Source organism: Xenopus tropicalis, chromosome 9, assembly GCF_000004195.4.
Source record: "Xenopus tropicalis strain Nigerian chromosome 9, UCB_Xtro_10.0, whole genome shotgun sequence".
NCBI lineage: Eukaryota > Metazoa > Chordata > Amphibia > Anura > Pipidae > Xenopus > Xenopus tropicalis.
In genome coordinates, this window is record NC_030685.2 from 6,958,559 (window position 1) to 6,973,974 (window position 15,416).

The following is a 15,416-nucleotide window of genomic DNA, read 5'->3' on the forward strand; positions in this document are numbered from 1 at the left end:
AATGGAACATTTTCTAATTGGACCAGTGTGGTTAGTGGAGTACCGCAGGGGTCAGTCCTTGGTCCTTTGCTTTTTAACTTGTTTATTAATGACCTGGAGGTGGGAATAGAGAGTACTTTTTCTATTAGTGCTGATGACACTAAATTGTGCAAAACTATAAGTTCCATGCAGGATGCTGCCGCTTTGCAGAGCGATTTAGCTAAACTGGAAAACTGGGCAGCAAACTGGGAAATGAGGTTCAATGTTGATAAGTGCAAAGTTATGCACTTTGGTAGGAATAATATAAACGCAAACTATCTACTGAATGGTAGTGTGTTGGGGGTATCCTTAATGGAGAAGGATCTAGGGGTTTTTGTAGATCATAAGTTGTCTAATTCCAGGCAGTGTCATTCTGTGGCTACTAAAGCAAATAAAGTGCTGTCTTGTATAAAAAAGGGCATTGACTCAAGGGATGAGAACATAATTTTGCCCCTTTATAGGTCCCTGGTGAGGCCTCACCTTGAATATGGGGGGGCAGTAACAGTGAGTATGGGGGGCAGTAACAGTGAGTATGGGGGGCAGTTTTGGGCTCCAGTCCTTAAGAAGGATATTAATGAGCTGGAGAGAGTGCAGAGACGTGCAACTAAACTGGTAAAGGGGATGGAAGGGTTAAACTATGAGGTGAGACTGTCAGGGTTGGGGTTGTTTTCTCTGGAAAAGAGGCGCTTGCGAGGGGACATGATTACTCTGTACAAGTACATTAGAGGGGATTATAGGCAGATAGGGGATGTTCTTTTTTCCCATAAAAACAATCAGCGCACCAGAGGTCACCCCTTTAGATTAGAGGAACGGAGCTTCCATTTGAAGCAGCGTAGGTGGTTTTTCACGGTGAAGGCAGTGTGGGGGTTGGGGAATGCCCTGCCGGGGGATGTTGGGTAGGGGGTTCCTCACGGTGAGGGCAGTGAGGGGGTTGGGGAATGCCCTGCCGGGGGATGTTGGGTAGGGGGTTCCTCACGGTGAGGGCAGTGAGGGGGTTGGGGAATGCCCTGCCGGGGGATGTTGGGTAGGGGGTTCCTCACGGTGAGGGCAGTGAGGGGGTTGGGGAATGCCCTGCCGGGGGATGTTGGGTAGGGGGTTCCTCACGGTGAGGACAGTGAGGGGGTTGGGGAATGCCCTGCCGGGGGATGTTGGGTAGGGGGTTCCTCACGGTGAGGGCAGTGAGGGGGTTGGGGAATGCCCTGCCGGGGGATGTTGGGTAGGGGGTTCCTCACGGTGAGGGCAGTGAGGGGGTTGGGGAATGCCCTGCCGGGGGATGTTGGGTAGGGGGTTCCTCACGGTGAGGGCAGTGAGGGGGTTGGGGAATGCCCTGCCGGGGGATGTTGGGTAGGGGGTTCCTCACGGTGAGGGCAGTGAGGGGGTTGGGGAATGCCCTTCCTAGTGATGGGGTAATGGCAGATTCTGTTAATGCCTATAAGAGGGGCCTGGATGAGTTCTTGATCAATCAGAATACCCAAGGCTATTGTGATACTAATACCTACAGTTAGTACTAGTGGTTGTATTTATAGTTTATGTATGTGAGTGTATAGATTGGTAGGTGTGGGTTAGGTGTGCTGGGTTTACTTGGAAGGGTTGAACTTGATGGACACTGGTATTTTTTCAACCCTATGTAACTATGTAACTACTATCAGTCATTGCTCATTATCTCATCGTAAATATTTTATTCCTTTTGATATGAACGTTGGACCATTTTTTATTATCATTATCAAAAGATTTATGAACTTTGTATTTTAATAGACTACCAAGCCCAGCTTAATGAATTTATGAGGTGGAAGTACAGCAAACTGAGGTGGGGGTATCGCAAATTTGTCTTTTTATATATTGATTCAATTCTATTTAAACATAGGTAGGCTGGCTGCCATGGTCCATTTGGGATAAATGTTGATTTTTTTGAGGGGGTATACTTTTATCATTGTTTTATTTTCATAGTATCCATTAATGGATGTAGAATATATTTAATTATGGGTCCCCAGCAACAAGTATACAACTCCCCAGCTGTACAGCGTCGTATATAGAGATATAACTTTTTAGAACAAAGAAGTACGTATAAAGACAATATATGAAATGTACTTAATTAGAAAGGCTATAAAGCTAACAGAACAACATATTGGGAACCTGCAAACAATTATTTGACAGGTCAGATGATGTCACTTCTATAATCTTCTTGGTACTGATATGTTGCAAGACCCTGGCGCCATCTCCAGCTCCATCTCCAGTTATCAAATCAACAATATGTTGAAGCCAAGCACTGTTTGGGCTGACAGTGATAGGGATAAATTAATACATCTTCATATGTTATAGGGAATTTTTTCAGAATTTTCCTCTTCTGGCTGCTTGGACAATTAAGTCAGCTCAAGTAATGCCTCTTTTCAGCCATCTTGATCAAAATTTAATGATAGGAGGGCACTCTTATGCAGAAGATTATTTTTTCATATTCTATATTATGGTTATTATGGGTGCAAAGGTACATGCTGTTTTCTTTAGGTCAATTATGACCAAAACGGAACACAATAGAACTTCTACAATAGCCCATTGCACACACCCCCAACAAATACAACACACCACGGTTTAAGCAAAAACCCCAACATTTTTGAAAAACTCTTATCTCAAGGGGATTTGACAAGTTATCTGTTCTCTAGCTCCAACCTGTACCTTCTCTGGGAGCAGCAGACTGACACTGTTCCTCCATTTAGCCAGCTGCCCAGTAAGTGCTAGAAATGGGTTTCCAAAAAATACCAGTGGCCCTCTGGATCACTCATTTCTAGTAGAATTATAAGAAATGAGGTCTTTTTTATAAGTTTTTTTTAGTTACAGCCAGTGCTCTGGCTCAAACGTCAATGTTTTTGGTTTGGGGCCAACTGGCTCGTCTGGCTCATCGGGCAATCACTTTCATTTCTAAGCTTCAGAGCTGCCTAATGCGGCCGGGGCACCAGAGAAAATAACTAGAAAAAGGTAGAAATCAGTTAATAGAGCCAAACAGCAGAGTTGCATTTATAAGGGTCTAACAGAATCCCACAACTTAAGGGCTTATTTAAAGTTTGAATGTTCTTTAGTAGTCTTAAGCAATGGAGCTCCAAATTATGAAAAAAAGACCCCTTGTCTGGAAACCCCAGGTCACGAGCATTTCATAAATTCCCAAGATCATTTGCCTACCTGTCATCCAGTCAGAATCAGTCCGTTATTACAACGTATCTCTCCCGGCTTCATGTTAGTCGGGCAATGTGAGGCACTGGCAGTCAGGCTACATTCTTTAGTAGTTGAAGCAGGAAATCAGATAAGTAATTGGATTCCACCCTCCACCCTCAATTTATTGCACTATACAAAAACATCTCTGTCTTAAAACACACCTCAAAAAAACCCCAAGGAAGTAGACAAGGACAGTTAATTCAACACCGTCATTTACTTTGGGGCTTTTAAGATGATGAAAGCAGCCCCAGCTTGTGTTAGGGTCTCTTAAGTAGGTAGATAGATTCCCCTGGAAGGAGAAAAAAGTCCCTCTTTCATCTGTCTGTCTAGAACAGTCTTTCCCAAACTGTGGGGGCTCATCCCTCTAGAGCAGGGATCCACAACCAGTTGCTTGTGGGCACCACCCCCTTTGATGTTGCTCCCAGAGGCCTCAGAGTATGTGCAATTTTTACATTTCTGGCTTGTAGACAAGTTTTGGAAGCACAAAGCCACCATTTTGCTCCAAGCAGAGCCTCCTGGGGGGCAGAAGTCCACAAGCCAATCACAGCCAGAAGCCAATCACAGCCCTTATTTTGCATCCTCAAGGAACTTTATTCATGCTTGTGTGGCTCACCAACACTTTTTGCTTCTGGATGTGGCTCACCAACACTTTTTGCTTCTGGATGTGGCTCACCAACACTTTTTGCTTCTGGATGTGGCTCACCAACACTTTTTACTTCTGGGTGTGGCTCACCAACACTTTTTGCTTCTGGATGTGGCTCACCAACACTTTTTACTTCTGGGTGTGGCTCACCAACACTTTTTGCTTCTGGATGTGGCTCACCAACACTTTTTGCTTCTGGATGTGGCTCACCAACACTTTTTGCTTCTGGATGTGGCTCACCAACACTTTTTACTTCTGGGTGTGGCTCACCAACACTTTTTACTTCTGGGTGTGGCTCACCAACACTTTTTACTTCTGGGTGTGGCTCACCAACACTTTTTACTTCTGGGTGTGGCTCACCAATACTTTTTGCTTCTGGGTGTGGCTCACCAACACCTTTTGCTTCTGGGTGTGGCTCACCAACACTTTTTGCTTCTGGGTGTGGCTCACGAACACTGTTTACTTCTGGGTGTGGCTCACCAACACTTTTTGCTTCTTGGTGTGGCTCACCAACACTTTTTGTTTCTGGGTGTGGCTCACCAACACTTTTTACTTCTGGGTGTGGCTCACCAACACTGTTTGCTTCTGGGTGTGGCTCACCAACACTTTTTACTTCTGGGTGTGGCTCACCAACACTTTTTGCTTCTGGGTGTGGCTCACGAACACTTTTTGCTTCTGGGTGTGGCTCACCAACACTTTTTGCTTCTGGGTGTGGCTCACCAACACTTTTTTCTTCTGGGTGTGGCTCACCAACACTTTTTGCTTCTGGATGTGGCTCACCAACACTTTTTACTTCTGGGTGTGGCTCACCAACACTTTTTGCTTCTGGGTGTGGCTCACCAATACTTTTTATTTCTGGGTGTGGCTCACCAACACTTTTTCCTTCTGGGTGTGGCTCACCAACACTTTTTGCTTCTGGATGTGGCTCACCAACACTTTTTACTTCTGGGTGTGGCTCACCAATACTTTTTATTTCTGGGTGTGGCTCACCAACACTTTTTCCTTCTGGGTGTGGCTCACCAACACTTTTTGCTTCTGGGTGTGGCTCACCAACACTTTTTACATCTGCGTGTGGCTCACAAGTGAAAAGGGTTGGGGATCCCTGCCCTAGAGGGAATAAATCCAATTCCTGTGAAATCTCCTCGATATGACTTTCCACCGGCAATGAAGCGAATTGAAGGAAACTTCACACAACTTCTGACAACGAAGCAAGACTTGTGTCTCCCCACCAACGATTCACTTTATTGCTGGTGGAAAGTCATTTCAGGGAGATTTTGTGGCCACTGGATTTATTCCCTCTAGAGGGATGAGCACCCACATTTTGAGAAAGACTGAAGACTGTTCGAATACATTTGGAAGAATGTGGAACAGACACCAAACTCACCAAACTCAACGAGTTGTGTTTTATTGTAATTAATGCCCTTCAAACTCTTTCTGTATATATTTTGTTTTTGTATATATAAATATTTATATATAGCCATACTGTTATGACTCCAGCATTGTTTTATTGCGCCACCTAGTGGTTTGTTGTGATTGCTTAAAAAAATGGCCTTTTCAGCCTACCATACTTTACCATGTGACTATGGGTAATACAGAAAAAGGTTCATTATAGCTGCCATCTTAGCAGTGTTAACAGCTCATAGTCATAAAATAAATAAATAAACTGAAGCCTACCAACCTGTCTCAGTGAATGGATGAAGGGAGGAGTTTAGCTGTATGTCAAACTACACACTGCCCCAGGGTAATACGTAGTGAGGGCAGAACAATATGGTGGGAGATTGTAACAATGTACCATACAGTAACACAATGGTCAATGGAATCTAATTCTAAATGTTTACACAACAAAAAGAAAATAAAAACACTGACAATGGTTGTCAATCAAGAGAAAGTTTTTATTTTATCATTTTTTTTAATTTATGAAGAGTTAAATTTTTTTTTTACACCAGTGTCAGTATTCTCACATCCTCATTTAATTATATCTCGACACCCGGGGGGCACATTTATCAGATAAATCAGATTTGTTTCTTACTTCTAGATAATTTCGAGATTTATGAATGGATTTTTACCAGAACTCGGATGTTTTCGAGTATTTCTAAAATAACGCCGATAATTAATGGTTTATTAATGTTTAGTTAACTTTTTTTTGTCAAAACAAATTCAGCAGGTTTGATCTGTAGAGTACCATTGAGTCCTATGGAGGCTTAGAATAGTAGGGAATAGTATAGTGAGTGACAGCCCCTCATTGTTTTCCATTTCACACATTTTCAAGGAGAAGTTAATCCCCTTATTGTTTACTATTTCACCCAGTTTCAAGGAGAAGTTAATCCCCTTATTGTTTGCTATTTCACACATTTTCAAGGGGAAGTTAAAGGAACAGTAACACCAAAAAATGAAAGTGTATAAAAATAATTAATATATTATGTACTATTGCCCTGCACTGGTAAAAGTTGTGTGTTTGCTTCATAAACACTACTATAGTTTATATTAATACCCTGCTGTGTAGCCATGGGGGCAGCCATTTAAATTGAAAAAAGGAGAAAAGGCACAGGTTACTAAGCAGATAACAGATAAGTAGCAGATTCCCATTGTATTCTACACTGTTTATCTGTTATCTTCTTATGTAACCTGTGCCTTTTCTCCTTTTTTCAATTTAAATGGCTGCCCCCATGGCTACACAACAGCTTTTTCTATTAACTACAGTAGTCTTTCTGAAGCAAACACACAACTTTTACCAGTGCAGGGCAACAGTACATTATATTTTAATTATTTTAAATCATTTTTATTTTTTAGTGTTACTGTTCCTTTAATCCCATCATTGTTTTCCATTTCACACATTTTCAAGGGGAAGTTAATCCCCTTATTATTTACTATTTCACCCAGTTTCAATGGGAAATTAATCTCCTTATTGTCTGCTATTTCACCTAGTTTGAAGGGAAGTTAATCCCCCTTCTTGTTTGCTATTTCACCCAGTTTCAAGGAGAAGTTAATCACATCATTGTTTTCTATTTCACACATTTTCAAGGGGAAGTTAATCCCCTTATTGTTTGCTATTTCACCCAGTTTCAAGGGGAAGTTAATTCCATCATTGTTTTCTATTTCACCCAGTTTCAAGTGAAACTTAAACACATTATTGTTTTCCAAGAATGAGTGCCAATGCTCCTAAAATGGCTGCCGGAGAAATTCCTGTTTGGGAAAAATAAACAAAAAATTTTGTTTTGACTTTTGAGTTTTAACTATACTTTCAACTCAAAAAATTTAGAAGTTTCTAATGCAAACTTGAAATTTTCGCATGAATGATTCAAGCATTATCGGGACATTTTATAATGTAGCAATGATCGAGTTTAATTTGAATTTATACCACGTCGAGTTTATATGACTTTTAAGGCCAGAAAAAAAACAAATATTAGTCAATTTGGCCCCTAATTTGTTTTCCTGACAAAGGGTTAAGGAAGGAAGTAGTTTATTCAAAGCTCGTTATCTCTATTTAAACTAACTCTGCTGATTACAAAGGTACAGAAAGGGGCTCATTTACTAACCATTGTTTGTTTTTTAATTTCGAATAAAATTTTTAGCGCCAAAAGTTACACAGAAAAAACGCTGCAACTTTTGTGAGAGGTGAGAGTGGCAGAGGTCCCTTCCCTTTCCTTGTATATTGTTCTTTTTGATGCTGGGTTTTGACCAAGAACTTGACTTTTTTGAATTGTCGCAGCGGTTATTCGAAAAAAGTCAAGTTTTTTGGGACATTTCCTTGTGACTTTTTATAGTAAATGTTAGACATTTGGGAAACGAGTGTAGTTGAATTTAAAAATTTTAGTAAATCTGCTAAAATATTGATCTGCTAAAATATTGATCCATTAGAGCTTTATTAATAATAAAAAATAAAAAATAATTTTAATGAATAGAATATGTAGACTATATTTTCAGCATAAATTCTATTAACTCTACTTATTTTGAAAAAGCTGTATAAAGATATTCATTGCCCCTTAGAGATCACCATCTCCCAAAGGCACTGACATCGGCATCAGATACTAAAATGCTTCTCTAAAGGAACATCTCCTTGTATATTGGGCAAGAAAGACAGCATACTAAATGTACTTGTTATGGGGCTAAAAGCTGCTTCTATTACTGACAATTGGTACAATGTTCAATGATAAAATTGCCTTCTAATATTGATATATTTAGCAATACAGACTTTACCATCCCATATAATTATAAAGAAAAATGTGCATCTTCTCCAAAACGATAGAAGTAGTTGGAGTTGTTGAGTAGCCTTATGTAATTCATGATACATGAACATCAGGGGTGAAAAGAACTCAGGCTTGGTTCAGGCAAACAGTAAAGTAAAAGAGAGAAGAGTATTATAAAAGGTTGGGTTTTCTTCACCTTTAATCTGTTTGTGGTGCCACAACCCAATGTCTCTCCCTGTTTAATGTATTTTGGGTGCCACTACTTCTGCCTCTCACTGTATAATGTAATTAAGATCCGGAGTTATTGTTTATTAAATTCATTGTACCGTTATTTACAAAGTTCATACTATGTGTATCTACTGTATAGATACACACAGGGATGGAACTAGGGGTAGGCAGAGGAGGCATCTATCTAGGGCGCAACGATTGGGGGGCACCAGGCAGGAGCCTCTCCTAGTACCCTCTCTTTAGTCATTGCCCCCGCCGCTTGTCATTAAGAGGTGGAAGCAATGATCCATCGCATTGCGACCCCCCCCCCCCCCGTGCTTGACTGCCCACCTCTGCAAACATGGGACATTTTAGCTGGAGAGAAATGCCTTTAGTCACCCTAAATTATTGGGAGGCAGTACCAGCAAAGCTATTAGCCCACGGGGGCACTATCAGTTCCGGCAGCTGAATCCTTCAGCAGAGGTGTCAGCTGCTATCTTGTTACCTTCCTATTGTTCTGCTAATCACTGCTGGGGGGAAGGGATGGGGTGACATCACGTCAACTTGTAGGGCAGCAGTTAAGACAGGCTGACGTTTATCATGGTACAAGTCACATGGTTGAGGGCAACTGGGAAAGTAAGGCTGTGTCAAAGTAAGCACCATGTCAAATTTTAAAATCAAATTGAAAAAAAACTGTTTGTTTTTAAAAACATGTTTTTCCTTGACAATATTCTTTTAATGAAGCTGTCAACATTTGTTTTAATGCGTTAACTGAGCTCTACAATTGTTGCACAGCATGTTGAAGTAGAAATGTTATTTTCCTTGCATTTTGTATATGTAAGGGGTTGAAAATGGCCTGTGTTGTGATTCCCAGGTATTCAAAGGGTAATTATAGTTCCTTACAAGATTGTCCTTGTTATAGAGCTGATTAACGGAATACTTTACTTAAACTTTTAATTCAGCAACGGGGTTTTTTTCCTTTTATGGATGTCTGTTTTCTTGCATGGAATGGTGGTATCTATTTTATGTAATAGGTGTCTTGTAAACTGCTGAGAGCTTGTCTCTGAGTAATTTTCAGCCATTCCTCTGGGATATCTGCTGGATTCGCTTGGAAAAGATTTGCAAAATCATAATTGAACTGTGTAAGAACAAACTTCCAGTAAAGTGAATATGTTGGGTTTATCTCTGGCAGTATGATCCATTGGGGATAGACAGATCTATATTCTCTATATGGATGCCAAGTTCCTTCTGTGTCTGGATTCCTAAATGCCCCATTAGAAATGATATCGGTGGAACATGATGCTGTACAAAGATTGTTGTCTTCTGCAAATGTGTATTGGGCTAAACCCTTGGGCCGATGAGCAGATACAAAGTGTTCCTGATGGTCATCTCCTCTGGTTTCACAAGGAGCATTACAAAATGGACACTTCTTCCCACATCCCAACACCTTCTTGAGCAACTCATCTTGAGGTTTTAGAGACAGACAGGCAAGTATAGATTCAATGCCCAATTGTTTCATTTCTGATCTGATTTCTTCCTGACATTTCTTAAGATGAAATGTAATATTGCTTGAAAGTCGGTGGATATCCACTGTGTTTTGGAAAATGATTACTTTCATTGCATTGTCGGAAATCACCAAATGTTTAACCAGATTCTGCCGAAAGAATTTACAAAATTCGGAAACATTCTGACTCCGTTGGACATTTTTATCATTAAGAGCAGATTGGATTTTTTCAGCAATAGAAGAAATTATTTTTGTTATCAACACATCCAAGCCACTTGTTGTCTTATATTTCGTGATGATGTATTTTGAAATCCACCTTTTCACATAAATCTCATAGTTCTTTATATATTCTGCGTAATTTTCAAATGTGTTCATTTCGAGCAGCTCTTTCAGAATCCTAAAGTGAAACTGATTCTGACTGTTGAACCTGACGTCAGCAGGATCTTTCAGAATGTCATGGGTTATGTCTTTGCCCAGATTCTTGTAAATGTGGTCAGTTATTGCAGGCTTCAGGCACTGATCACAGAAATCTTTAGCTCGGGCGTTGGATTCATCTTTCTCTTGTAGTTTGTTCTTAAATATATCAAAATATTGTGGTTTTAGTCTATTGATGAGAAGTCTGGGGTCATTTTTCAAGCCAAAGTCATCGTGCATCTTCTGAAACTGAGGAGCCGCCGTTCCCAAAATGTGTAACTTTAGATTAGCCTCGAATGAGGCAGTGGGGTGAAGTTTTCTAACTTCTTCTTGGTTCAGTTTTTGATTGATTATGTTCAGCAGCTCCTGACAGTAAATCTCATTGTAATCTTCTCCTGTGTTAATTCTGTCGGTGACGTAGATCTGGCACTGATGTTCCAATAGCCATGCAGCACTAGCTAGTTTGTTATAGCAGCCGTTTGTAAAGAATTCTTGAAAATTTTTTGCTGACCAAAAAGGAATGTTGATATAGGTTTTTTCCATCTTAAATTCATTCTGTCCGTAGTATTTCAAAGTGAGTACATTATGCAGTGTTTGTTTTACACTACCTCCCCTGTTCGTCATTTCTCTTTTTAATTGCTCCAACATTTCATTATCAATTCTGCGTTTTCTTAACCGACCCACCTGCAGCTCTTGCAGAATTTTATCCCAAATTAAATCGAATTCTTTTCTCAGCTCCGCGTTACTCATATCTCTTGCATTCCTGGTATGAGTTTTCAAATATATACCCACTTTTTCTTCAATTAATCTAAGGCAAGTCTCTTGCATGTTGTGTATTTCATGTTTCCCACTCTGGATTTTCACTGCTTCCCAACATTTACTTGAAATAATGACTTCCATGTTCTTTCGCAAGCATTTGACATAGCCCATGAAATCGGCCCGATATCTCTCTGCAACATACATTCTGCTACTGCTGCTGTCAAAAAATAGTTTTAACTGCTCCTTCATATAGGCCTCTTCTCTGTCCAGTAATTGAGGCATTTTATGTTCTAATATTTCTGTTGTTACACATGTAATTCTGCTTTGAGGTTGGTTTTTGATAATATTTTCTTGCTCTGTCAGCGATGAATACACCTGACTGCGGAAATTCCATTCCAGCTCAGAGTATTTCATAGATAATTGCTCATAAGCCTCAGCAACAAGTGAGTTCCTAAAACTAAATATAAATGTTTCGTATTTTACAGCTTTCCACAAACTGTTCATCCATTCTGTGAAAGAATCAATGTCTTGAGGACCAGAGTTTTGGCTTTTTTTCATGAAATTAATCAAATATTTTTTCAGTTTGAAGATGTTTTCACTGTACCCAAAGTTTATGGGAGCCATTGGTGGGACACCGTGCCAAAGCCCTGGGATGTACCAACTGTGCTTGTCAGGATCATAGTTCATAATGTCAGAAAACTGCATAGGAGCATCTATCTTCTCCATTTTTGCCGCAACGCGTGTCATGTCATTTAGTTCATTCAAGAGTTTGTTCCTATTTATTCTGTTATTCAGATAAGCAGACACATCACTGACATTCTGATGGACGAGGAAGCAGTTGCTTTTCCTTCCGACTTCTTTCATTCTAAGGAATGCATGGACTACTATCTGTAAAATGTCTTTCATTTCAGAGGTGTTTTCCATGGCTATATTCACTATGGTGATATCACTCAACCCAATCACTAGAGTTGCCAACTCATTGTCATGTTCATAGCTGTCCTCCAGAGAAGCCAGTTCTGGAGCATTCAGACCTTCAGTGTCAATCACCATAATAAACTCACAACCCAGCTCCTTCTGTAAGTTTTCCTTTATTTTAATCAAAGTCATGAAGGCTCCTCGTGTGCATCGCCCACTGGCCACAGGGAACTGCAGCCCAAACATGGTGTTCAGGAGGGTGGATTTCCCTGTGCTCTGCACTCCCAGCACTGTGATTACTCTCATTCTGCATCTTCCAGCTGTCTTTTTATTTAGCTCTGTTAGAACATCAGTGACCCACTGTAAAGGGATATTGGAGGCATCTCCATCTATCAGCTCCAATGGGAACCCATTCAGAAGTAGATCAGCAGCTAATCCTGGGAGCCTATAAAATTTCTTTTCATTTGGTTGTATGTGTTTTTCTTTGACCATGGCACATTCTGCCTCATAGAATTGCCCAACCTCACGTAGAAAATGATCGACTCCTAAAGAACTATCAGAAATGTTGTCATGTAGTTTATTTATTTCACTTGGATTTGCAGGCAACTCATTACATTTTTCTTTGTACTCAGCCTGCAAGCCTGACAGATTGCTTCTTGTTATTCCATCCAGATAGAACTTCATCCATCCCATCAAATAACATTTTTCAACTACAGACAATGTCATTAAACTATTCATATAGTTTCTTATACCATGAGGTATCTCACACTCGTATTGTGTCCTGTGTAGCTCAGAACATTTCTTTTCTAGTTTCCTTTTATAAATATCGATGTTAGTGCTTCCTTGGTGTTTCATTCTACACAGCTCTTTTTCTATCTTGGATATTTCTTTCCATGGAACTCCCTGGAGAGGCATTGTTTTTTTCTTATACTCGAACACATTCTTAATCTCATTGGTAATTGAATCTGCATGTGTTTTAGCCTTTTTACATTCTGTAGAATTCTCATCTACCTGGAAACCAAATTTAGTGGCGACATCTGCTAGATCCTGGAGGCTCAATTGGGCTTCATGTTTTGCTAGATATTTTGCAACATAATGTTGCATTGCCCTAATTAGTTCTTTAATATTTCTGTGATTACTTTTGAGTACATGGACTTTCAGTACCTTCGACAACTCTTTCAGAGTTACAAATATTTTCTTTGTCTCTATGTCGTCACTTGAATCAATGACAAAATAGTAGTCGGTGTTGATATTTTTACAATTTAAAAATAACTTGTATTCCTTCTCAGAAAAATACTTTGTAAATATGAACACAGCCGATGAAACATGTGTCAGGAAGTTGAACTGTCTCCAGTGGGTCGCCAAATCTCCCCGCAAATTAATAATGGCAGCTGGTTCTGGAAAGAGTTCAGATTTATTAACACTTCCTGGAAAGAACCAAGACATTTCCACTAAGCCATCAGCAATTGTTTTTTCTGCATTTTCGCAAAGCATATCCCGATTCACAAAAATGTCATAGTACGACTGAGTTTGGCAAAGTAGTTGATTAAGAATTCTGGATTTAGATATGTTGCAGTCTCCAAGTCTCACAAAGGAAAATGTTGGCATTTTGATATTTACTAAATTGTCTTCAATAAAGCCTTTGCTTTCTGTCAGTGACTGAGGTCTCCATCGTTTCACAATACCTCTCAAGGCCCACAACAGGAAGGTACAGTCTTGTTCATGACTGGGCGGGAGTATCAAGGGGACGGCAAACTGGCACATAGACATTTTAGATATTATTTCCTGCTGCAAAAAGTTATCTGAACAATGGAGGACAGCACATACAACATCTAGAGGATGGATGGAATTCTGAGTGATTGGTTCCAGATTTTGAAATGGATTGTCATACCAGCTGACATCTCCTCCCTCACTGTTTATAGTTGTGTTCCTTGCAGTGCTATCAAGAGCCATTATTTTATGTAAAAAACACCAAGGAATGTCTCCAAAAGTATCAAGCTCAGTGTTCTTCACTGATTCCTTCCCTATGCTCAGAATATCCATACATGTTAATTTTGATGTTGTGTGAGGTTCCAGTTTTAGCTGGGATACTACATCGTGAAATGCTTTTCTTATGCCTAGTAGGGAAACAATAAAGCAATATATTAATCAGTTAAATGTATCAATCACATTTCTTTATTGGCAATAAAAAGTGTCAGTAGTTTTTGTTTTCTTTACATGAGTTTCATATATAGAGATGCAGTGAAAGCCTCTCTAAATCAAAAGATATTCACATAACTCATGCAGTATACATTGGATTTCCATGAAACAGTGGTTCCAGCAATGTGGGACTGGCTCAGCTAGGGGTTGCCAAAGCTGTTGATGCCATACTTAACTGTAACCAGGTTGCAAGGACAATGACTTCCTAGATTTTTGTACCCACTGGCACTACCTTGCTCAACCCCTGCCTGGTGGTAAGTGTAGGGCTTCCCAGAGCCTTTCAACCACTGGGACCCCATAGTTTACACAAATGCACGAATGACATGCAAGCTAGAGTGAAATTCAGGGTATTCCCTTATGGCTCATATCCACTGCCTACTCTAGTGTAGTTGAACACAGGCCTTGCTGAATTGAGGAGAAACATCGACATTGTAGGAGTGCAAAAAGCTACTTTTTATGACAACCTCTGTGGCAAGGTGCAAATGATCTGTACCATGTTTGTTTTATTTTCCTTGTTTATTGTTTTAATAAAGGGCATCTATACCACTTTAACCCTCTAAGTGCCAGCAGAATTTGACATTTCGGTTCCCCTCAGTGCCAGACGTTTTGTAAACATTCTGTGCTCTCTCAATTTAGGGGGAAGGGTTAAGTTTAGGTAGGCAAACTATGTATTGGTTTTTTTTCAGGAGAACCTGAGCTTTCCAAATCTTTTGTGTATTTCCACTTCTGGAACAAGATTTAGAGCTCAAAATACAAAAAAAAATGCTATCTTTCATGATATAGGGATTATACCAGAAATATATTTTATTTCATGGACAAAAATTCAACTGATTTGTAAAGCCTCATGTCTCACGAACGTGCCAATACCTGATATACTGTATATAGTTTTATGGAGATTTCTCACTTCTATAGATCAAAAACTCCCAGCAGTAAATTACTAAATTTTCAAAGCATTACAGCAGAATACGGCATACTTTATATTCCAAAGCCAAAAATCCTGGAACATTAGGTTTACCCCAGGAAACCATATATTTTTGAAAAATACACATTCTGCCGAATCCAAAATGGGTAACTATGTCTTCCAACTCCTAAGTACCAAACGGCAATGCTTTACTGAATTTAGAAGTTCTATAAAAAATTATGAAAATTCTAAAAAATCGCCTCCAATCTTCCACTTTCAAGCATCATATCTCCCACATAACATTAGGTACCACGATCTCTTTAGCTACTAAAAATTCAACACATTTACTGCATTTTCTGTGGGATAAAAACACAACAAAAAACATTGACCCCCCAAAACCATATATTTTCAGAAAGTACACATTCAGGTTCATTCAAAATGGGCACCCATGTCTTTCTACTCCAA

At 39.7% G+C, this 15,416-nt stretch overlaps 1 protein-coding gene across 1 annotated transcript; it reads right to left on the bottom strand.

Moving 5' to 3' along the window:
* Positions 1-9,008: 9,008 nt before the first annotated feature.
* LOC116407643 (up-regulator of cell proliferation-like) lies at positions 9,009-13,804 on the bottom strand. The gene has a single exon (XM_031893362.1). It carries the CDS (start codon positions 13,802-13,804, stop codon positions 9,278-9,280), a length of 4,527 nt encoding a protein of 1,508 aa, XP_031749222.1. The 3' UTR covers positions 9,009-9,277.
* Between the last annotated feature and the right edge of the window lie 1,612 nt (positions 13,805-15,416).

What these genes read in the sequence shown, in the direction of transcription:
- LOC116407643 (XM_031893362.1), bottom strand. Translation starts at nt 13,804, where the DNA reads ATGGCTCTTGATAGCACTGCAAGGAACACAACTATAAACAGTGAGGGA.